At 41.7% G+C, this 25178-nt stretch overlaps 1 protein-coding gene across 1 annotated transcript in view; it reads left to right on the top strand.

Annotated features, from left to right (window-relative positions):
• The window catches only part of cfap74 (cilia and flagella associated protein 74), a 154597-nt gene extending 130114 nt beyond the window's left edge, over positions 1-24483 (top strand). The window contains exons 29-40 of the mRNA XM_067970088.1: positions 380-514; positions 3460-3569; positions 4566-4621; positions 9138-9257; positions 10952-11104; positions 12353-12482; positions 14025-14179; positions 15475-15604; positions 15883-16010; positions 20036-20170; positions 20753-21048; positions 23853-24483. Of these exons, the coding sequence (XP_067826189.1) occupies positions 380-514; positions 3460-3569; positions 4566-4621; positions 9138-9257; positions 10952-11104; positions 12353-12482; positions 14025-14179; positions 15475-15604; positions 15883-16010; positions 20036-20170; positions 20753-20851 (1351 nt within the window). The 3' untranslated portion in view covers positions 20852-21048; positions 23853-24483. The remainder of the gene's footprint in view (positions 1-379; positions 515-3459; positions 3570-4565; positions 4622-9137; positions 9258-10951; positions 11105-12352; positions 12483-14024; positions 14180-15474; positions 15605-15882; positions 16011-20035; positions 20171-20752; positions 21049-23852) is intronic.
• Positions 24484-25178: the final 695 nt, after the last annotated feature.

Below are 25178 nucleotides of genomic sequence, written 5' to 3'. Positions count from 1 at the left end.
ACTTGTTTTTATATCTTCAATTTATGACAATTTTTATAAGCAATTTCCAAAATAAATGTACTATTCATTTAAAATAAAAAATGAACCAGTACTCCCATGTTTGACATTTATTAATAAAACTTTAATAAGGTAGTAAAGATATTTAGTATTTTGTAATCATGATTTCAGCTGACTTGTACAAGTTTTTTCTTTGCTATTATATATTTTCTAGAAATGTTTCCAACTTGAAGTGTATAATCAAAAATGTAATGCCTTGCACATTATGTGGTCATCCAGATGTGCACTTATAAAACCTGTAGCCTTTTGACAGCAGCTAATTTATGCCCCAAGATTCAGAAGACAGTCGTTCTTTTCAAATTACTCTGTTCTATAATTGCAGTTCTGATGACTACAATGCAGCTCTATCTTCATTGCTGAGCAATTTCAAGGAACAGTTCTATAGTTTTGTCATTCCCTGTTTTGTTGCGCATGGCGAAACAACAGACCATAAAGAGGCAGGTTACCTCCCTTACAGGTAAAATAACATTGATACGATTGCCCTTTCAATAAACCAGGTCTTGGCTTAACCCCTTCAGCACTCAACTGTATTCTTTTGTCTTCAAACATGTGGGTACGTCTTCTATCATCTTGATTTTCGACAAAATATAAAGGTAATGGATAGCTGGGAGTGATAACATGGTGGTACCTTGATTGAAGGGTTTTGATGGCATCATGACTATCACACAAACCTTAAGATGAAAGGACATCTTTGAAATCATTCCACAGTGTCTATTTTTAAGTGAACAATACTATACTTGTAATTTCAGTATAGAGGTTAGTTTCTGTGCCAACAGCAAATACCCATGTGAAAATTAATATTACTCTTCTCCATGCTATTGATGTGTGATGGCATTCACATTGAACGATCAACAGTTGTGACAATATTACATCTAGTTTATTAAAGAGAAATCATTTGCAATTGATTGCTGAGCTATTCTAATACATTATCAAGTAATAACCAATAGATAGCATTGTAGAAAGATATTTAAAATAGTGGTTTTGAGGATCCATGGGATATGATTTATATTCCACAAGTAGATTGACTGGATAGTTTGTAAACAGTCATAAATGAGTTTTGGTTAGTTCCATGAGTGAGATGCAGATTGTATCCCATGGCTCCTCCTTGTGCATTGTGTTTATACCACAATGGACAGACAATTTCCAGTGCCATTTTCCAATAGGCACTGGCAACTTCCCTACCGCCAACACAAACTTGGAAAATTATCCCATGACATCACCACCTTAAAAAAAAATTCTTAGGAATAATATATCATCCTATATGATGTAATATAATTTACAGTATAAAACATTGAAAATAAAAGAGGTTTCATCTTTAGATTCGATTCAGCAAATATCAGCATTCTTTCTGTTGAATGTATGAAAGTAAATGGAGTTACTTAAGAGGAAGTGATTATATTAGGGAAGAAATTACACTCAGACGCCTAGGAACAGCATTTCCTGCTTTCCTGGCTAAAAACTGTTTCTTGAATTATATTCTTTTACATTCCTCTGTAGCTGACTCTTAAGTATTTTTCTGACACCTAAACTTTTAGGTTTTACAGCCAATTAGAAACAATTGTATCACACTAACATTTCTGATAATATTCATAACATGAACTGAATGTTGCATCAAAACTGTTATTGGGGACAAAAGAAAAGAAAGTTGTGGTTTTGTTAATTTTAAGAGTTATATGAATTTAGAATGGTCAATAATATACTAGAAGGATTCTAAGACCTGCAGGAAAAATGCATACATCTTATAATTAGAGTTAATTGGTAAGAAGATTGTAAATACAGATCCTTCTTCTCAATTACCATTCATCTACTTTTGGTCCGCCAGTTAGAACTAGCTCTGCAATGCAGTACTAAGGAGAGGTGACAACATGCCTGTTAGATTGATTATGTTGTATGCTCTTTTAGTCATCTGGAGAAAACACATTGTACATGATATACCTCTAATACCCATCCCTCTCATATAAATTTATGCTTCAGAGCAATCAATAATTTATTTGGATTTGGAATTATTCTCTGCGATCACTGAAAGTCTAGGATTCTGTGATAGGCCAAACCCATTGAGATAATGGCCCCAATGCAACAAAAATGGCTTCTAAACACCAGTGATTTACCAATTGTTACATGCACTGCCCAGTGTGAAACGGAGCCATACAGACCAGACGTTCCCAAATTTGTTTCCCTCTCTTTGCTCAGTTAGCAGATCTCAGCTTGGGCAGTAGTAGATCAGCTACTGTTAGTTTCAGTACCGCTACTTTAGGAAGGAGAAAAATTAGCCAGGATTCCTGGTCCTGATCGCTGTTCAAGGACTATGGCTGCAATTCGTGCATATGTGGAGATGGGCAGAATCAGACATGGTTGTGATGATCCTAATGGTCAAGTAGCCTGCCAGTACTCACTGTCTAGAGCCATATATGAAGAATAGCTACTTGGCTGAAAACCAGATGGTAGCAACTGTCCATGGATCTATGCTCCATGATCAGTCAGCACTTTAAGGAGAGAAGGGGAGAAAAATGGCTCATAAAGGAGTATATTTTATGAAGCAAAATGATTGCTATTATATATTTAATAAATTACTGTATTCTTGGCCAATTGTCATCATATGATGTCCAAATGTTTGTCATCTTCTAGCAATGTTATTGGCCAATAGTAATCACATGATCCTTTCAACTGTTAGTATCACTTTCTTGAAATCTTTGTCCAATAGTGATCACATGTCCAGCCTGTTAGTGTTGCTTTTAAACAATGGCATTTTTTTGAGCACTGTGATCACTCGAAATTGTGTTCAGTCATTGGTCTACAATAACGATGGCTTTTGGTATCTGATAACCAAGTGACCATAACATGGAATAAGACCACAGTGACACACTAACACCCTGCAGCAGTGTAACCTGATTTTCCTTGGGCTACAAAAAAAGAATTTCTTTAGAAAATGTGTCACCAATGTCATAGGTGGAATATAAATTAGATGGGGAGTTTAACATTTTCTTCCCACTTATTCCAAAATTAATACAGATATGAAGTACAGGCAGATGAGCAATGGAATAGCAAGAGATATATAAATATATGTAGCATAATACATAAATATACTTTTTTAAAGTCATCTAAAATGTATCAATCTTATTCATAGTTATACAAACATCTTAGCCTCATCGATTGCTTTTTAAATAACAGCTTGTTACAAAAGGAATGTAATTTTTGCACAGGATAAACTGTGGGGTAGATTTTCAATTTGTAAATGAAACTCGGGTGGTTTCTATAACTGGTGCCTGATCCAAAATGCCGGTTTTATGCCCGGGTGGCAAGTTGAAAACCTATCCCTATGTTTTTAGTAACTTTGTGTTTTAGAACTATGCTCATGTTGATACCTACTGTGGGAATAACCATTAATATTTTGTGTATTTGTAGCATCCACAATACCCTGTATCTAGAGGTTAATTGCCCTACAGTTGCCCCACCACTACTACTCATTTCTGGTAACAAATGGAATATGGTGAACTGTGGAGAGATTGCAGTAGGTGAGGAAACGCTTTAAATAACTGATTATAGTTTTGGTTGAATTACAGAATTCATTATAGATTTAATTGAGAATATTAGAAATATGCATTGACGCCCTGATGTCTTAGTTAGTAAATAAATGGAACCTTACGGAACTGAGCCACACCATTCATAAAGGTCCCAGGTTCTTAAATTGACCCTCGCTCTGTGCTGTTGACTAGTCTCCGCCAGGGGGCAGTAGAAGGGCGGCCATAACCCAGACTAAGAAAGGGAAAAATCAGCCAAGGATCCAGCTTCTAATAGTTGCCCCGGGACTCCTGCTAGAAAATGCGTCAGGTAAGGATAGAATTGGTCTCAGCTCTGATGTGCCCCACCTGGTTGGCACATGAAAAGTGGCTGAGGTTCGGAGATTGGCCAGCATCCATAAAACTTTACTCCAGCATCGGCCAGCACTTTCGGGAGGGGAGAAAATGCAAAAAATAGAATTCTCATAAAAGAATGTTTCTTGAACCACAAAATAATTACTTAAACTATGTACTTTTCTTCATTCCAATCCTCCACATTCTGTTGTAATATAGCCAAACTGGATAGGTTCTGGGGGAACCACGTACTGAAATGTCACCATGGCTTTGAGTTTGACGGTGCCATATATGGTGTTTGAATGCCATGTTGTATACAGCTCCAGTACCTGGGCCATTGCACCTGTTCATTTCTCCCAGCTAAATGCTCTTTGCTCCTAGTCAGGCCTCTGGCAAAAGTTTGGGACAAATCTCCAGTCTCTCTGTAGGAGATGATTACATTTGACAGATTTAGAGCATCAAACATTGTGTTAATTAATCCAACCTGTGCAGTTTATTTTTTGGTTTGTTTTCATTTTTCCTAATAGCCTCAGGTGCCAATACTGGTCGGTACCTGATGACGAAGCTTTAGAAAAAATTAGGGCCAGTTTTCCTCTCAGAAATGTTACTTTCTTTAAACTTAAGTCAATACAATTTACTTTAATACCATTATTACAGGACAGAGAGTGCTTAAAAGTATCATGGTTCAGAATATTTCTCCTAACCACCTGGATGTATCCTTTTCTACTCCATGAGTTCCAAGAAGTCTCTTGAAGGTATGGGTTGCCCTTAAGTATAGTCTGAGCTTATGCTTTGCTTTTTTTCCCCCTCTCCTCTTTCATCTCTTTGTGCTGTATGCAATTGCCCAAATGAAAGGGTATGCAGATAATGTACTCCATGATTTCTGTCAATACTTTATATTATTCAGTCTCCAGCACTTATGAGTGAGTGGCTCGATTGACTCACCCTTCTGACTTAACCTCTACATGCAAGTCAAATGGCTATCCTCCACTCCCACATGATGGACACTCATCATGTGGGAATCACAGGATGCATGTTTATCATGCAGGTTTAAAATGTGTTTCTAAATTTCATTCACACTTCAAGCAGCACATTAAAATGTTGTTTTAGGTTGGTGGCCTAGTTTATTAATGGACTAAGGTGCGGCACCAGAAAGTAGATTAATAAATCCAATGTGAGGTGGTGCCGAGGTTAGCAATGTGCTTCTCCTCCACAGGGGAGAACATCAGAGGATAAGTCTCCTGGCCTGCTGTCATGGTCAGCATGTTCAGAGGCATGAGAGTAGGGCAGCCAATCTTCTTGGTGAGAGAATGGTGTAAGACACAGGCCAGGAATTAAAAGGGAAAGTTTAAAATAGAAGTACAATAATTTATTAAACTATTTCACTAAGTGTATAGCACTGTATACATAACAGAGCAATTAGAAAATCATAATATAATTAGACAGAGTCAACATGGTTTTATGAAAGGGAAATCGTGTTTGACAAATTTATTAGAGTTTTTTGAGGATGTAACTAGCAGGGTAGATAAAGGGGAACCAGTGGATGTAGTATAGTTGGATTTTCAAAAGGCATTCGATAAGGTGCCACATAAAAGGTTGTTACACAAGGTAAGGGCTCATGGGATTGGGGGTAATATATTAGCATGGATAGAGGATTGGTTAAAGGACAGAAAACAGAGAGTAGGGATAAATGGGTCATTCTCAGGTTGGCAGGCTGTAACTAGTGGGGTGCTGCAAGGATCGTTGCTTGGGCCTCAGCTAGTTACAATCCATATTAATGACTTAGATGAAGGGACCAAGTGTAATGTATCCAAGTTTGCTGATGATACAAAGCTAGGTGGGAAAGTAAGCTGTGAGGAGAACACTAAGGGCTCGATTTTCGCACCCACGATCGGGTGCGTTTGTGGCAGGGGGGGTTGCGAAAATCCGGGATTCCCGGGGCGGGTCTGGAGCCCGGCTCCAACCCGCCCACTTCCGGGTTCCCCAGTGATGCGCTGACATGCGCGCGAAGCCCCCGCATGTGGGACTCCCGCCGGCAATTAAAGCCGGCAGGGTGCCACTTAAAGTACTTAAACAGGTACTTCAGGTCGTTTACAGACCTGATTGACTTGATATTTTAGGAGGGCTGGGATTTTGAAATGAACTAAGACTGTTTCCCATACTGGGGGAAACACTCCCAGTTCAAATGGACGTGTTGCAGCTATCAGCGTGTGGCAGCTGCAAAGGTCCATTTGACAGGTGCGGGGGTGGGGGGAGACCCTCACTCATTGCAGGAGGCCACTCTGTCACTTTGGACAAAGTTTGGCCTCCACCGCACTCCACCTAACAATAAAATTCACCAACTTGCACACTTACCCCAATGTCCGGACACATGTACCTACCTTGCGGACCCCCTCAGATGTACATCTTGCGGATGGGGGCCGCCGTAGCTGCAGTCGTGACCTCCTCGAAGGACGAACAGCATCACCAGTCTCGCCGGCCACGCTGTCCACCTCTGACACGTGGAGCCCCACAACACAGTGCTGTGACATATCCACCTGCACAGCAGGAGGGAGGGCAACGGCAGAGAGAGATGCATCGCAGAAGGCACTATCCTCGCCACAGGCTCTACAGACCGAGGCTCAGCTTCCTGGACCTCTGAGCAGCAGTGCACACAGAGGCTCAGAGTCACTCGACATGTAGTCGTTGACATCTGCAGCCTCCTTCATGCCGAGCTGCTCCCGGCTGGCCCGAGCACCATCTTCTTACCTGTCGCTGTCAAAGTCACCACTGCCCTCAACAACTTCTCCTCCACATCCTTCCAGGGTGCCACCGGGGACATTGCCGACGTCTCTCAGTCGTCTGCACAAAAGAGCCCTGCAAATACACCTACACCCACTCTGCAGTGACACAACGGGTGGCATCAGTTGTGGGCCTTCATAGTGATCCTCAGGAAAGGGCATTATTGCACAAACCAGACAAGATTCGCAAAGACGTGGCAGTAGTGGTGACAATATAATATGTTATGTGAGTTGATCAGAAATTAAATATAGGTAAACACCATGACAAACCCTCAAACACCCTTGTGCATCCCCTTCATGCTCACGACACGTTTGCCTTACGCTTCCTACTGCACATATGTGATGCATGCCCTGTGGCTGCAGCACAAGTAGTGGCAGGTTGAGTGAGGCTGACTGTAAAGAGATGTATGAGAGGGTGAGTATGAGATAGAGCCATGAGATTGTATGAGCATTGGGTTGAGTGGTCGTGGTGGGATGAGTACTGGGGAGGTGAGTAAGTGCAGGTAAGATGAGGATGAGCTTTGAGTGGGTGTGAGGGGTGATGTGACAGAGTAGTGTTGGCAGTGCAGAAGGCGATGTGGGATTGGGGCGGTGATGTGGCAGATGGAGTGTAGGGGAATGAGTAAGTGTACTCACTTCGGCTGACCTACTTAGGTCATTGAAGCGCCTCCTGCACTGTATGCAGGTGGGCGATATGTTGGTGGTGACCTCTGCCACCTCGAGCCAGGCCTTCTTGGTGGCAGAGACAGGCTGCTTCCTCCCACCCGCCGGGGGGAAGATCTCTGTCCTCCCCCTCCTCCTCATCCCATCCAATGATACCTGGAGTGAGGCATCATTAAACCTGGGAGCAGCCTTCTCCCTGGGCTGCTCCATGCTGTAATTTTTCCTATTTTCTGCAGCATCAGTCGGTGGAGGACTGCCCCTTTAAATAGGGCTCCTCCAGCTGACAGACCTTACTGCGTATGCTCAGTCCGCCCGCCGCGCAGCTTACCAGCGGGAAACCCGGAAGCACAGGTAAGCGGCTCCAATTAGCCTGCAATTCCGTGCAGAGCACACTGATTTCACCAGGCGCGTTACCCACGCGCCCAGTCGACCCCCCCCCCCCACCTGCTGAGAACACGCCGCCCTGCTAATATCGAGCCCAAAGTGTCTGCAAAGGGATATAGACAGGCTAAGTGAGTAGGCAAGAAGGTCGCAGATGGAGTATAATGTGGGGAAATATGAGGTTATTCACTTTGGTAGGAAGAATAGAAAAACAGAATATTTTTTAAATGGTGAGAAACTATTAAACGTTAGCATTCAGAGAGATTTGGGTGTCCTCATACAAAAGGTTAGTATGCAGGTACAGCAGGCAATTAGGAAAGCAAATGGCATGTTGGCCTTTATTGCAAGGGGGTTGGAGTACAAGAGTAAGGAAGTCTTACTACAGTTGTACAGGGCATTAATGAAACCTCACCTGGAGTACTGCGTACAGTTTTGGTCGCCTTATCTAAGGAAGTATGTACTTGTCTTGGAGATGGTGCAACGAAGGTTCACTCGATTAATTCCTGGGAGAGAGGGTTGTCCTATGAAGAGAGGTTGAGTAGAATGGGCCTATACTCTCTGGAGTTCAGAAAGGTGATCTAATTGAAATATATAAGATTATGAGGGGGCTTTTGTTTCATTCGTTCATGGGATGTGGGCGTCGCTGGCAAGGCCAGCATTTATTGCCCATCCCTAATTGCCTTTGAGAAGGTGGTGGTGAGCCGCCTTCTTGAACCGCTGCAGTCCGTGTGGTGAAGGTTTTCCCACAGTGCTGTTAGGTAGGGAGCTCCAGGATTTTGACCGAGCGACAATGGAGGAACGGCGATATATTTCCAAGTCGGGATGGTGCGTGACTTGGAGGGGAACGTGCAGGTGGTGTTGTTCCCATGTGCCTACTGCCCTTGTCCTTCTAGGTGGTAGAGGTCATGGATTTGGGAGGTGCTGTCGAAGAAGCCTTGGTGAGTTGGCTTGACAGGGTAGATGCTGAGAGATCGTTTCCGCTGGGTGGAGAATCTAGAACTAGGGGGCATAATCGCAGGATAAGGGGTCGGCCATTCAAGACTAAGATGAGAAGGAATTTCTTCATGCAGAGGGTTGTGAATCTTTGGAATTCTCCACCCCAGAGGGCTGTGGATGCTGAGTCATTGAATATATTCAAGGCTGAGATGGATAGATTTTTGGACTCTAGGGGAATCAAGGGATATGGGGATTGGGTGGGAAAGTGGAGTTGAGGTCAAAAATCAACCATGATCTGATTGAATGGCGGAGCAGGCTCAGGGGCCGTTTGACCTACTCCTGCTCCTATTTATTATGTTCTTAATAGCATTTATAGTGAGCCAACATAACATTGCCAGATTAATTTATCTCCATTCCATCAGTTTCCTGTAATCTTATCCAAGTAAATCCTTGACTAACAATGCTACAGCTGAAATCATCTGTTCTGGATCCTGGTGGACCCTTCGAAATGTTAAATTCCCTTCGATCCCTTCAGCCTGGAGCTACTCACAATCTCATTTTTTCCTTCACACCAACAGAGAGCAGACTGGTAACACATTTTTGTTTACTTTAGTTCGTTCATATTAAAATAAGTAGTATGCACAAAACCAATGGAACTGCATTCTGTGTGTTTCACATTTGTTTTACTTATGGTACGACAGGTTAAAAATGCTCATTCCAGCGAATTAACGGCAGGACATCCTGTTGACGTTTACTGCGTGGCCACTGCTTCCAGAACTTACTGCTTATGGGATCTCGCGCGCACACACACACACACACACACACACACACACACACTCTCTCAGAGCAGGAAATTAAAAGCATTGTTAAGACTGTTAAAGAGCTGTAGAGGTGAAGCAAATGCTTTTTGTTTATTGCTAGTAGACTAAACTCACGGGGTGTGGGAGAAATTCGATTTGTGCCCAAAACGGGCAGCAAGGTGGCAGAGTGATTGCTGTGCACACTGATCCAGGCCAGCATGAGGCCCAAGCCAAATTCAACCTCATTTGAATGGAAGCGGCGAGCCGCGGGTGCCAAACAGGCGTCCCGATGCTGCTTGCCGATGAGGGTCTGACCAATTCCAGCCGGATCTGACATGGAGCTGGCCTGGGGAAGAGGGAGGGAACACGAAGCAATGGGGTGGGGGGAAGGCCCAGGCCAACAGCAGCTCAGCAGTATTTTTGTGAAGCCAGGAGGAGCACTCCTTCTCTTTCTGGCTCCACAAAAATATAACTTTTTAAAAGTTTTCTGGATGTTTTCTAAGTGGCCTCCAGTGGTCCCTTTAAGGGTGGCTGTTTAGGTCACTCAAGACCTGGTATTACTAGGCAGGGAACAGTGTGTGTGGCCATTTCTTCTCCATTGCAAGCGACCTTGATTTCCTCCTTTCATCCTGTTCTTCCTCCTCCAATATCACAAAAAGAGCAATTCCCAAATCCAGATATTTAATTGTAGGAGTGAAAAATCTTCCTGGCAAAAACTGCCAAAAAGCATTTGAAAATTCAGCTCTCACAAGCCCAGAGTTAGCGTCCAATTTCATATTTGCTCCAAATAAAAATATAGTTGGTCCCCTTTAAGGACTGATTTTCTGTCAGCCCAGAATGTGTTTGTCCCTCATCACGCTTTATACTGGAGAAATAAGCACACATTTCATTCTTAAAGAGTAATTCATGGAATCATGCCTGTGCTTATTTCCATCTCATTACCATGTGTTAATATATTAGACTGAAGCTATCATACGTTTTGTGTAAGAGCGGATTTAGACCAGCCTGAAAGGCCTGTTAGAAATTGCTAACGGTGGGCAGACACCAAACAAGAGCAAGCCAAAGCATAAAAAGAGTAGATGGGGATGGTAGCTTAATTACAACTGTAATGTTCTGAAGAAGAAAACATTTAAATTCTTGAAATGTTTAATTGCAAACTACACCAATTGTTTTTGCAGGATACATTCTCTTTGTTCCTAATACTCTGTCAGCAGGGTACGCTAACATAAAGGAACTAGAAGTATAACAATCTAAGTTATGTTATAGTTAATATCTATAAGCAGAGTATAAGTTGAGTAGATCCTTGATTAGTTGTTATTTATAATGACTTCCAAACCATTTTTTTTGCTGTGACCCTGTTCTTGATATCTTTCCATCGTAATATAACATTTAACACATCCATCTTGTATAGTTAATAGAGTTAATTATCTGTAATTACTGAAATAACAACTCCTAATTGAAATGTCCCACCATCTGTTCACAGTTCTATGAACCTCTGGAAATCCGCAGTGTTAAAGCAAATCTTTCCCTAATCCTGACTGGGCGTGGTATAGATCCATTAGTGACATGTTCTGTAGAAGGAGTATTGGATGTGGGGTATGTTCTTGCAAATCAAACCAAAACAGTAACATTTCTGGTAAGTGACACTGAGAATATGTGTTTTCTTTTTTCTCTCACCAGTTTTTCCCTTTCTCTCTTTTCTTGAAGGCCTTAATTCTTTGCTGATGTATGGTTCTATAATGCTTCGGCACCATCCAGTATCTCACCCAAGTAACCATCACTCACATGTGAACCATGACAGTGTCAGCAAGATATTTGAAACTGGATGAAATCACAGCTAAGCCCAATTCTTCCTTCACCCAATGTCTATACACCAGCACTTCAAGCCGGGCTCTATGGATAATGATCATGAACAGGAGCCCTGGCCGATTTCTCCCTCCCTAAACCAGGGGGCAGAGAAGAATTGTGGCATCCCTATTGCTGCTGCAGCTGAGGTCAACCAATACAGCACAGACTGGGAGCCGAATGTGGTTCCTTCCTAGTCTGTATGGTTCAACTACTCACGAAATAAACTCGTTGAGTCATTGAGAGGTCAATATACATTTTGTAGTTAAAGTTACTGCTAAGCATCATTAAGTATACAATCAATTCTACAAACAGAGACCTAATATTTTGTTAATTGAATTGAGATTGAAATTCTCAAATCATTTTATGTATTCAACACAATTGTATTTAGTATTGTTAACTGGATTATGTTTGCTGTTGCGTACAATCATTTTTTCCCATATAAATCATTTAACCTTGGCTGCAACCCAAATTACACAAAGTTAGCTTCTCTATAATGTGTTTTATCACTTCTGTTATTTTACAAACTACAGCAATATAAGAGTAATTATAGTGTGAAATGTTAGGATTGATTTAATTGATTTATGTTCCTGGCATGGAAAGCAAATTCATAAAATCTACCCTGTTATGTTTGAACAAATATTCCATTACAATAAAAAGTGCCTAAGACAAAAGTTATTATTTGTGCAAATACTTGCCATTGAATTCTATTAAGTGAGTACGAGTTTATTGGCAAAGAGATTGTTGACTTAACGTGAATTGATTATACTGGCCTATCTGGTCAGGAATGCCCAAAAAGATTGACAGACCTAGAACGGCCATCATCACGATGCTATGACTGAGCTGGCAGTACCACTGGGACACATGAGCTGCCTGTAGGGCCATCAATCTGGGTTGTTAAATGATTGAAATGAGTCCAGGGACCGTTCATTGCAAAATTCACATTGGAAAAATCACATGCTGATATGTCTTGGAAATGCTGTCTGTAGAACCAAAGTTTTAAATTTAGCTTGACTTTATTAATACATTATTTTGACAGCTGCAAAATGCCACAATCCTTCATGTCATGTTCAATGTGAAGCTGGACAGTCTGTCTTACAGAAAACACAAAGACCAACAAGTATTACCAGCATTCTTGGCATCCAGTGAAATATCTGGTTCTTTAGTGGGTAAGTATTTCTTAATTATCTTGATTATTTGAAGCCACTTTTAATCCAGAAATTTTATATTCAGACAATTCAAATAGTTTCAATTCAAACAATGTTACTCCATTGTATATTTTTCTTTGTTAATTTTCTCTCCTGAAGGCAGAAACTCATTGGTGGGTTAGAGTTTTAGAAGCACCTGGTCCCATGTGATACCTTACCCAAGTTTCCATTCTTTATGTTCAACTTGACAGACAGTGTCTGCAGACTATTCAACCAAGGGGGTTATTATAACTGAGCTGATCCTGTCCTCACCCAGTGTCTAGATATGTGCACTCTTGTCAGTGTCACTGGATAGCAGTCAGAAGCAACATCCCAGTTTGATGTTTCTTTCCTTAACCAGGCATGCTGACCCTCTACCACCACTCAAGCTCAGATAACTAACTCAGCACAAACAGAACGTCAAACCTAACATCTTTTTGGTCTATATGGTTCAGCTGCACCCTGGATAATGTATCTGAGCCATTGAAGGATGTCGCTGTATCTGACCAATGCCACTGAAACACTTGGAACAACAACTTATATAGCACCTTTAATATAGTGAAACTTGTGTCAGCAATGGTGGAGCGCACATTAGATAAGAGTCAGAAGAGTCGAGATTGCAAGAGCTGGAGGAGGTCTCAGAAGTTGGGTAAAACAGGCTTGCAGGGGTTTGTAAACAAGGATGAGGATTTTGAAATTAATGTGCACTGGGTGATGTCAGTGTGAGGTCAGAAATACACAGGTGATAAGTGAACAGAACATAGTATAGGAAAGGATGCGGGTAGCAGATTTCCAGGTGTTAAAGTTCATGCAGGTTGGAGCTTAGTAGAACAGTGAGAAGGGCATTGGTGATGATAGTATGTACAAAGTTTTCAACAGTGGTGAGGTGGAGATGGAGACGGGTTATATTTCAGAAGTAGATGCAAGTGATCTTGGTGATGTACTGGATATGAGGGTTGAAACTTGTTAGGGTCAACATGAGAAGAGAGCTACCGCTGCCACACGCAAGCTTTAAATTTGTTTGTGTCATAATTCCTGCACAGTTCAACTTTTTTTTCCAGTTTGACGAGTTTCATCAATTTGCAAGAGACCGTAAGTTCCACTACAAATAGACCCTCTTGATAAATCTCACATGTGTTTCATTTTTAGTTATTATTATCTCTGTTCTCAAGGTTCTTTCCTTCATCTGTCACTCTATATTAAGTTGCTGGAAGATCAAGGTGACTTGCCCATGACATTTCTATCTACTTCTCAAAGTGGCATAGTCTGAGGTCAGGAAGTTAGACACTGCACATTATTACACCACCATGCTACTGGACCCGAACATTTTTTTTCTCCATGTCGTGATCTGGTCAGCTCTTGCTGGCTAATCAGTGAAGCTGAATAATCTTTGAAAACTATGCAGGATTCCCAGTAAGAGTATTGAGTTGTGGAGAGGGAGGTTATCAAAAAAGAAAGAAAATAACACAAACCTAAACAGAATGCAATAAATGTAATTCCCTTTTTATTTATACATTCTGCCAGGTACTCAGAATTATGGTGGCCAAAGTGTCTTCAGAGTCTCTCCTATAAAAGGTTTCATAGAAGCAATGCAAGATCAAGAATTTGAAGTCACTTTTAGTCCCGACCATGAAAGTCTATATTACTCAGATGGCATACAAGTGGAACTGTTTGACAAGGTAACTGGAAAACTCTTGTCCCATCACCTGTATATGGGCAAATTTGCTTTTTAACAATTACCTTTACCTATCTATGGTTTACCTATCTATGGTTACATTCTTGTACTGGATTGTATAGTTCTTGTTTCTATAGTTGAAAAATTGGCCTGGGCTGCTGCTGGGGCTTCTGGTTGCTGTCCATTGACCTGTGCTGGGAAGTGGTGTGTGTGTAGACAAAATCAGGTTCAGTTATGATGTCCCACAGTCAAATAGATTGATTATACTCGACAACCTGTTGTAAAACTTATGTATCATTATTGTGCAACATCTCCCTTCTTATCTTGTGAGACAACATAAGTTCTTAAACAGAAAAGAATGTATGGCAATAAGAGGCTTCCATTATTCTACTTATCATAGGAAATAAATAATTATACAACATCGGTGTTTAAAAACGACATGCTTTGTCCTAGCTCGATTCAATAGAAATGTTACAAGATTTGTTTTGGATGTTTCCATGTCTTGAGAGAGGAACCAAGACATACATTTCAAATATATACACACCTAAAGTAATGGTGTCGCAGCTGGTTATTTTTGAAATTATGAAAATCTAGCAAGCCGCAGCAACTGCTCGAGGGGTGTAGCCAGGGTTAGCAGAGGAGAGTCAGGCTGAGGATGGAACTGAGTCAAGCAGATTGAAATTGTCATAGAAAGGCATGGTGGACAAGCTGGCGCCTAGTTGATAAAGAGTATAAGAAAAAAAGTGCAAAAATATAGCTTAGCATCTCCAGGAGATAGATTGAAAGATTTTTAATGTAAACATATATGTGTAGATTATATCACTGTTAGTTATTCACTTGTTCATATTTTGTGAAATAAATGTGCTTAAAATTTTTAATTTAAAACAAGGTTTGAATTTGTGATGCTCTATCACAATCGAAGACAGGAGAGAGCGACCCTATGGAAGTATGGGTTAATTTTAGTAGCTAAAGATAATCAATGGAAAGGTTGTTTATTATCCTGGGCACATTATCAAAAGCTTACCTAGACATCAAGGCTCGTGAAAGCACTCTTGAAAATATAGGGAGTTGGGAAATTACCTATAAAGCTGATCTAAAATTCGAAAGCTAAAAAAATCTAGAGTAAGAAGGGTAGTTCAAATCTCCTCGAGAAAATGATGGCCAGTGCAGTGACAGTGGCCAGTGCCCGACTGTTAATTTAATTAGCCAGTTCATAAACTCCCAAAAGCAGCAGCAGCAGCATTTCTGTGTAGAGGAAATTCCAAATTGATTGATGATTTTCAACCTTTCTCCTTGCAGGTTGCCCATACGATCCAGCTGAAGGGAGCTGCAAGAGAACATTTGATGTTTGTTGAAGGTGGAGACCCAATAGATGTTCCAGTTGAATCTTTAAGCATCCTACCTAATTATGAGGGTACAGACAAAGCAGGTATATATGTAACTGAATATGCTATAAACCCATTACACACAGCTGAGGGGAGGAGTCGCTGGCTGTTTCCCCTATACATAAGGTTCTATTATTGGTTTCTAACATGACATATGTTTCCCATGGCAGGTGACAGACAAAATTGTACATCTAAATTTGTCCATTCCCAGCAATCTAGTTCATTTTTTACTTATGGTCAAATTGAGAAGGGATAAGAACATTTCTGCAGCAGTCTACTGGTTGAGTTTGCACCAGTGACTTTCTCTAGTTGTTGTCCACAGAATTTCCTCGTGTGTTGAAATCAGTTCTGCTTACTCTAAAGTGCACAAAGTCTGACAACAAGTACACAACAGCTACGAGAGAATTCCAGGTAGGATGTATCCGATCCACCCATGCTACTGCTAAAAAGGTAATGGTTTTACATTTCTTTGAATTGTAGATGTGTAACAAAATGCAGTTTAGATAATTAAAAAGAGGTATATTGGCCCAGAATTTGCTGAGAAAATAACAGCAAGTTTAATGTACATGCTGTTATTAATGTGGTGAGGAAGAGATACCTCGTGAGTTGCGAGTTGCCACAAATTGCTGGACGATTAACGACGTGAAAGCGGGAGCTCGCTGTCTACCTCCCCATGAGTTTCAAGAAATTGCTGCATTTGAGCTGTTAAAATGAGTTAAATCCACCGCAGAAAGTTAGGGCTGGTACTTAACAACATAAGGACGCTTTTAATGACTGGATTTATGTTCTTGCAATGCCACTCAACCTCTCCGGCCCAGAAAGGTAACAATTGAAACTGTGGAGTCTCATTCCTGCAGGCAGAAAATTGTTCCTAGAGGTTTTTAAAATTTAAAATTTTAATAGTTTTTTCCTTTCCGTCTTTTTTTCTCGCTCTCTCTTAACCCAATCTTTCTTTCTCTCACTTCATTTCTCTGTTGGTCCCGTCATTCACCAAGGTCCCGGATGCCCCGTTGACCTCACACTTCCAGCAATTTGCGGCGCAAAAGATTTTGGAGCTGAAGGGTGAGGAAAAAAATCTAATAAACGGGGCACAAGGCGAGATGCCCCATGCCAGCAAATTCTGGGCCATTGTTTCAGTACAATTACAAGACTAGTGTCTACTCAGTATTGTGTGTATTGTTGATAAAAATAGTGCCTATCCAGTATTGTATATAACACTGAAAGCCTGTATTACTAATAATTTAACACTACTGCAGTGCAGAGCCAAAACTCTTTCATGTGGCTCCATCCTTTACTCAAGTCTGCTTGCATCTTTAGCACTCCTAATAATTAAATATTTCCAAGTATGTGTGAAAACTAGTTTTCTAAATGTAAATCATGTCATTATTGCAATAGTTCAATTTTCTTCAGACTGAAGTTTACCAATCATTCCTACTTGAGTACTGGTCAATAAAGGTGCATACATTTTATACTTACTTTATATTTCCATTATAAATTCCTATGTCCACAGTAATGTAAACAGCCTATGTAAACTTGTTGTGCTGTATTTACACGCCCTGCCAGGGGCTTCAGTGGGAGGGGAGCAGTGTAATTACAGAGTGGCAAGTTGCTATAGACAGTTTTCATTATTAATGTGGACACAAGAAATTATAATGGTAAAAGTTGTCAAGAAGAGCACTAGACATAATAATTATTTATATAAAAATATCTTACATGCATGTACATATATGTATGTGCGTGAGAGAGAGAAATGTTCAGGCGTTATCTTGCCCACAGTAGTTGTTCTGGCCATGCCTGCTGGAAACTCCTGCACCTGTCCGGAAAGGGGGAGGCGGTGTCGGATTGCCCAGTGTCCCACTTTCCTGACCCCAGCCATGGTCTTATTGACCCTCTGAGCAAAGAGACCAATCTGTTCAATTTTTTAAAAAGTTAAGTCTCTTCGAGGGTCCAGGCCACTTAACCGGTCTGGAACCCACTTTTTTTCATAGAATTTAAAAGGTATACACAGTTCAAAGCAAATATCACAATTCCAAACCAGTACATTTCAAAGCAAGAACACTACAGATCGTACACAAAGCGATCTCATTATTACAATTCAAACACCGTATTTCTCATGACTCATGGCATACTTTTTACGGTGGTCTTTTTCCCAATAGAGCCTTTGTGTAGGTCGCACCTCGCCTCAGTGCATCCCACAGCACGTACTCCTGCACCTTGTCAGCAATACTCGGTCGTGGACAGCTCCTTCAGCTGGAAGACCAGCATGTTTCAGGCGGACCAAAGTGCCTCCTTCACATAAGAACGTATGAAATGGGAGCAGGAGTAGGCCGTCCGGCCCCTCGAGCCTGCTCCGCCATTCAACAAGATCATGGCTGATCTTCTACCTCAACGCCATTTACCTGCACTATCCCCATATCCCTTGATGTCTTGGATTTCTAGAAATCTATCGATCTCTGTTTTGAATGTACTCATTGACTGAGCCTCCACAGCCCTCTGTGGTAGAGAATTCCAATGATTCACCACCCTCTGAGTGAAGAAATTTCTCCTCATCTCAGTCCTGAATGCCCTACCCCTTATTCTGAGACTGTGACCGCCGGTTCTAGACTCCCCATCCAGGGGAAACATCCTCCCTGCATCTACCTTGTCGAGCCCTGTAAGAATTTTGTATGTTTCGATGAGATCACCTCTCATTCTTCTAAACTCTAGATAATACAGGCCTAGTCTACTCAATCTCTCCTCATACGACAATCCCGCCATCCCAGGAATCAGTCTGGTGAACCTTCGTTGCACTTCCCCTATGGCAAGTCTATCCTTTCTTAGGTAAGGAGACTAAAATTGTACACAATACTCCAGGTGCAGTCTCACCAAGGCCCTACATAATTGCAGAAAGACTTCTTTACTCCTGTACTCAAATCCTTTTGTAATAAAAGCCAACATACCCTTTGCCTTCCTAATTGCTTGCTGCACATGCATGTTAGCTTTCAGTGACTCATGTACAAGGACATCCAGGTCCCTTTGAACATCAACATTTCCCAATCTCTCACCATTTAAAAAATACTCTGCATTTCTGTTTTTCCTACCAAAGTAACTTCACTGAGTTGATCGTCTTCCAGCTGCAGGTGATATCTGTCTCGGTATGCGTCCCGGGGATCAGTCCATAGAGCACCTGTGTTACCAAACTGTTTGGGATGAACCGGGACAGATACCAACTCATGTCTCTCCACACCCTCTGCGCAAAGGGGCAGCTCATCAGGAGGTGGAAGACGGTTTCCTCCCCGCCACAGCCTCAAGGGCAGCTCGCGGTGGCGTTGAGGTTACGTGCATGTTGGAAGGACCGCATTGGGTTTTCTCACCACCATCCAGGTTACATCCTGCTGCCTGTTGGTCAGTTCCGGCGATGAGACTTCTACCAAATGACATCGACCGTCTGGTGGGGGAAGAAACCGATCGAGTCCACCCTCTCAGTTCCTTGCAGGACTCTGAGAACGTTTCATATCGACCACTGTCTGACGGCCTTGTGGTCAAAGGGGTTCCTCCTCAGGAACTTCTCCACCTGCGGCAGGTGGGGGACGGTCCAGCTGGACAGGATGTCCTGCGCCTGCTCAGCCAGCGTGGCCAGACCCAGCCTTCTCAGTGTGTTGGACAGGTAGAAACCCAGCACGTAGTGACATTGGTGTTTGCATACTGGGTCTCCACACATATCCTGAGGCAGCCACACACTCAAAGGTGACCATCAGGATCAGAGCAGCGTCGGGGACGCTCTTCCCCCACCTTTGTCTGGCCACACTGATGAGGCCCACATACCTGAGGGAGACCAGTACGCCTCCATTCACTTGTATACCAGCCACCATTATTATGGCAAGTCCCTTTTCAGCCTCAGGAGCAGCACAACCGGGTGTCAGCCATTTTCTTGTGGATGCCATTAATCTCCCACCGGACTTACGGCAGGAGATTATGCCATTGTACTAGTTTTGAAACACCAGGGCACCCTGCAACAAAATTGTATTATAAACTTGAGCCAGAAAAAAGACGATATGCAGAGCATACTGGAATAAGGAAAGTGGGTTCAGGCCAATTGCAAGTATATCAAGCATATCTAAGAAGTCAAAGTGTAAATATATTATTATTTAAAGAGATGCAAACCAACATTTAATTTAAACTCTAGAGCAAAAAATGTAGCCTGAATTTTGTGTTCCTCCACCTTCCCAGGCTTTTCAAAGCTAATTTGTAAAAAGTTATATATTTTTATAATGAAATCAATGTATGGTAAGATGAACAAATTCAAGAGTACAACTGCATTAAATATAACCAAATAGACAATCTCCAGTCAAATGGTTTGTAAGAATGGAATAGTACCGCAAAATTAGCATGTAACAGTATTGTTCAAGTTCTAAAGTACAGCCCAGCTGGAAATATAAGGGTTTTTCTGTAATCCTTTTTTAAACTACAATGGTTTGGTTTCATTTTTCTTGTAGAGTGTTGAGTTCACTATTGACAGTCCGCAGGCAGTTCAGCTGAAAGGATTCACCATTGATCCAACCAAAGCCACGGTGGAAGCTGGTAATACAAAGGCCATTACTGTTAGCTGGACTCCACCTAGTGGACATGATGTAAGTCAGTACACTGCGAAATCTGATAACACTAATCCAGGGTCCTGGATCAATTTTATAGTTGAGAAATGGGTTCAGTACTTTATATACCTTTACTTGGAGCTTTTATTATTACTTCCAAAAATGAATTATAAGTTTAACTAAGGAATTTAGTGTAGTTGATTAATTAAAGTATTACTACATGAGAAACTGAAGTCTGATATTTAATTGAAACTTGTAATAAATTGGATAGAGTACACAATAGAAACCAGGTAACCAGTGAGAATGCATTTCCACTGGTACTAGCAGGGAAATATTTGGAAAATATACAATGGCTACATAGTCACTTCTGTGAGAAGAGGATTTTACTCTGTGCGGAACTTTGTCAAAGCTTTTTGAAAGTCCAAGTAAACTATGTCATAGAAGGATATTTTTCTTAGGGAATTTCTGTGGCTTCATAAATTGCATACATTTTACTATTTCTAAATTATGTTTCTTTAAAAGAAAGCTGTAGTATTTTTAAGTTTTGATCTAAAATGCATAACAATAACATATTCTGGCTACACAGATATTTAAATATAACTTTTTTATTTTGTTTTTAAGCCACTTCAAATAATCTCAGCTACAGTTAAAATGACTATCAAAGGAAACATCACGGAAAACTACCAAATCATTCTGACAGCCATGGTTGTCTCAACTTAAGTTGAAGAACTGGGAGGAATTACTGAGAAGGTTTCTTGTACATAAGATGCTTATACTTTGCAGGAAAAGCTAATTCTTTTAAAATCATGTATTTAAGTTTTAAAAATTGGCGATCTGACTAATATTTAACTTTGTTTACTGATCTACAACCTCTGCTGATTGCATATATTGGCATTCTCCTGTGAAACGAAGCCTCTGTAAGTAAAGTTTTTCTAATCTAAATGTACTCAGGAGTATATGTTCTTGTTAAATTATTTGTCTCCTTTTCTAAATCACTGTAACCTATTCATTCTTACAACAGACTACAAAGAATAATTTTTTGTCTTTTTATACTTCTAATGAAGGTGTCTATTACATGTTAGGACTCTGGGACTTATATTGCATTGTTGTTCTTTATTGACTGCTTCCTTATCCAGCATCGTCCATATATAAAGCCCCTTGTTAGTTTGGGGCTCATGTGTGCACTTGTGGCAAAGTTATTTGTACACTTATTGGTCAAAACTGACTGAGGATCAGGATCATTTTTGTAATTCACCTTAACTATCCATTTTATATATATCTAATACTAACAGATCTCCCACGGTATTGGTGAGTCTGGGAGGGAAGGAGGCAAACGGGAGGGGGTCGACCAGCCCGCTGTTAACATAGTAAAAACGTCCCAAGGCACTTCACAGCGTGGACCGAGTGCACGCACAGGGCCCTGCAGCGCCCATTTTTCCCCAAAAAAAAACAGGCACTGCGCAATTGAATTTCTACGCCATGACCTTTTAGAAGGTAGTGGATCTGATGTGCCATTCATTGCTGAAGATGAGATGATGTGTTTTTTGGAAACATGACATGATGTGGATTTTGGGAACAGGTTATTTGGTTTATAAGGATTAGAGAGGGGTGTAGGAGTAATTAAGAGTATTTGGGAAGTAAGTTGTGGGAGTCGTGAGTGTTGGTAAAGTAAGTATTGAGAATTTTTGGTGTATTTTGTAATTGAGGCATGGTACTGAAGAATAGTGAGTAGTTGATGGGTGGAGGAAGTAATTGGGTTCAGAGTATTTAGGAGGATTGCAGTACTGATATGTTGGGACATGCAGAGTGAGATACCCAGATTTTGGGTTGGTGTGTGAAGGAAGAAAAGATAGTTGCAAATGGGAATTGAAAAAAAGAGATAATGGGGAATAGGCATTCAGGAGGGAGTTTAATTAGGGAACAGGGGTTTGTGCCCAGCATTAGCTGCTTTTGCTGTTTTTTGCTTTTATTTGTTTTTTCTGCTAACACTTCCCGAGAACCAGATTTATAGGCTCCTCACATGTATGTCGACATGTCAGAGGAGACCTGTCTTTGCTAGAATTGTAACATCTGCTGCAGGGTGACCTGCAGACAATATTTGGAATAGAGATGGCTCTATCCGTAAGTGAAGCTTACCACAGCATGAAGCTTCAAGCTGCCTGATCCTTCCAAGCCACCACAGAGGACATCTGCTAAATCAGGAAATCTGCAGTGCAAATAACAAACACTGTTTGCAAGGGCCAACAGCCGCATCTCTTTCCCTGTGGAAAGGAGGCACAGAAGCAGAGCGTTCACTGAGTGACGGAGTTCCCTTGAGTGCATGGCATCATAGGTGGCACCCATATGAACATCAGGGCTCTTCATCAACCCCATAAACAGAAAGGTATCCGCTCAATTTAGTGCTCAGGTGGTGTCTGACTGTATGTCATCAATGGCCATTATCCAAGAAGCAGCATGATGCAGCAGTCTACAGTGTTCCCATTATTTGAAGGAAAAGAAACACTAATGGAATGTCTTTTTAGGCAATCAAGCCTAATCTCTACATCGGCTACTGAGGCCACTGAAAAGCTCTGAACAGCAGAGAAGCATCTCAGGATGGAACCTGAATATGTTTTCTGTTCCTCAGCCACCACCTCCACCTGCAAGAAAAGTGTACCTTTCAGCTTTGGCATAATAGAAGAGTGTGTATAAAGAGGGCAATGATTTGTACAACGCTTTAAGCGGTACCTCCCAAAGACTGCAGGAGTTACTAAGTTAGGCTTGTTCCATGTTTGGTAGACCCCACAAAAAATGTGCGAAGATGAGGAGCACACTTACCTCCTGATACCAGCAAACACCTCCCTCACTTGCAGTGAGTTACGAGGCAATCTCCTTCCATGCAGCTTGCACCTGTGCTTTTACAGCAGGGCAGCCTTCAGCCCCAAATAGGGTCACCCTCCTTTAGTGCCCCACCTGCAAAAGGGTTTACCAACTCTTCTGCACAAAAGGAAGCGCATGTCTCTGCCATGTCGCTATGATCAATTAGTCCACTTTTCCGCAACACCATAACTTACCCTTTAATGGAGAACTGCAGCCCCTTAAGAGCTGTTGCTCAATGGATTTTTATGCTTGCCAGCCAAGTGAGCTACAAGCCAAACTCTCTAGACAAGCTTTTCATGTGCCAGTAGCCATTTCAAATTAGGGAGGGGGGGCCCTGGTTTCAAAGTTCAGCACAGCTCGCCCTGTGCACTGCTGGCACAGGTGAGCCTACACCATTAACTAGCTGAATGCTATTTTTGGCATTTTTTAAAAATCAGGGCTTAAATATTTATCTTCCAGGAACTTGCTTTACTGTCTCTAAGCAGTGAACTCGTGAGAGACTCCTTTCCAAATGTTTTCACTGGAGATTTGCACCCATTCCTTACTTCCTTTCCCCACTTCCACATCCCAACATTCACATGGAAACAGCGTCAAAGGTTAACTTTCAAATGTCTTATGGGGTTTTTTTGAAGGACAATTTTCTTCAGCTTCTTGCCCAGAGGATGCTCAGTTCAAGGATGCAAGGCAGATGGAAAATGTGGGTCCCCATCACCTTTGTGTTGCCCTGGGATTTACAGGGTTTCCTCCAAGAAAGTGTGAGCTTTGACTTTGAGTGTCAGCAGGGTATTGTACCACAAGGGGGAATCACTGGCAAGCCGTATCCTGTCCTCTACTGATGTCCACACATGCATCTTTTCAGCAGCAGTCACCGGGATAGTGATCAGGAACAGGAACACTCTCTCAGGTACTGAGGCCAATTGTAGCACTCCTACTACCACCCTCAGCTAAGAATACCTTCACCACATAACAGGAACGGGACATGGGACCTGCCTGGTCTGTATGACTCAGCTACTCACTGGACAAACTCACTAAGCCATCAGAGAAGCAATCAATGAACAATTCTAAGATTAAACATTGTCCTTGAAAATGTTTCTTTCTTAATGTTTTGTGAAACTTTACTGCTAATCTGTTGTTGATACCATACGGTGGATGTTCCTATTCATTGACCGAGGGAAACGCTGAGTTGCTAGACACAGTGAAGAGGAAAAAGGAGCAGAGAACTGTTATGTCAGGTCTTCCCCATTGTGCTACGGAGGGATTGCCTGGGATTTCTCAGTAGTACTGAGCCTTGGCCTGGAGTAGAGACAAGCCCAATGCAACCATTCAAATGAGATAGGAGAGGTCATTCCCAGACGACCCACCTCAGTTTCTCGCTCATCTGATCATTGGATGCCAAGGAGGAGGTGTGCTCGAAGAAGCCAGGCAATGGGACTTGCGTCAGGATCCCCATGGAACAGAGCATCTGTGAGGATTCTAGAGACTGCCAGAAGATAAATAAAGGCAAGTAAATCTTTGTTTTTTTGATATTATCTTCAAGCCTCAGAGCCTTCTATCTAGCAGCAGGCAGAAGTCCCAATACCATCAGCAAGGAGTGCTCCTGATTTCTGCCCATCTTTCTGTTGCTAGGCCCAGCCAGCGTGCTCAGGCCATGTAAATGGCCTGGAACAGGAAATTCAAGAGCACCTCAGGTACCTGTTTGGCATTCAGCAAGCACCCAAAGGGAAAAACCTACCCACACTTTCCTTAGTCTTTGCTTTGACCCATTGATGCCTAGCTCAAGCAATTCAGTTCTAGTCGACATATCCTCAGCATGTGGCTGATCTCAGCACTCAGTTTTAAAATTTCCTTAAAATTCTCAATCCTTCCCAATACTCAAATCCATAATATGTTATTGAAACCAAGGCACCATCTGCCTGTTCAGAAGGTCATTAAAGATCCCGTGTGTCTAAAGCAGAGAGTTCTCCTGGGGTCCTGGCCAACATTTCCTCCTTAACCAATATCACCAAAGAAAAAACATTAACCGGTACTTCACCTCATTTGCTGTTTGTGGGATCTTGCTGTGTGAAAATTTGTTGCTGCCTACATAACAACAATGACTGTACTTCAAAAACACTTGTGCAGGAGTTCCCACCAAAAGTAAGGTTGGTTGTATAATATGCCTGCCTAAATATGGTTCAGCGTACTATAA

Source organism: Heptranchias perlo, chromosome 32 (assembly GCF_035084215.1).
Source record: "Heptranchias perlo isolate sHepPer1 chromosome 32, sHepPer1.hap1, whole genome shotgun sequence".
Taxonomy (NCBI): Eukaryota; Metazoa; Chordata; class Chondrichthyes; order Hexanchiformes; family Hexanchidae; genus Heptranchias; species Heptranchias perlo.
This window is presented reverse-complemented; position numbering and strand designations above follow the sequence as displayed.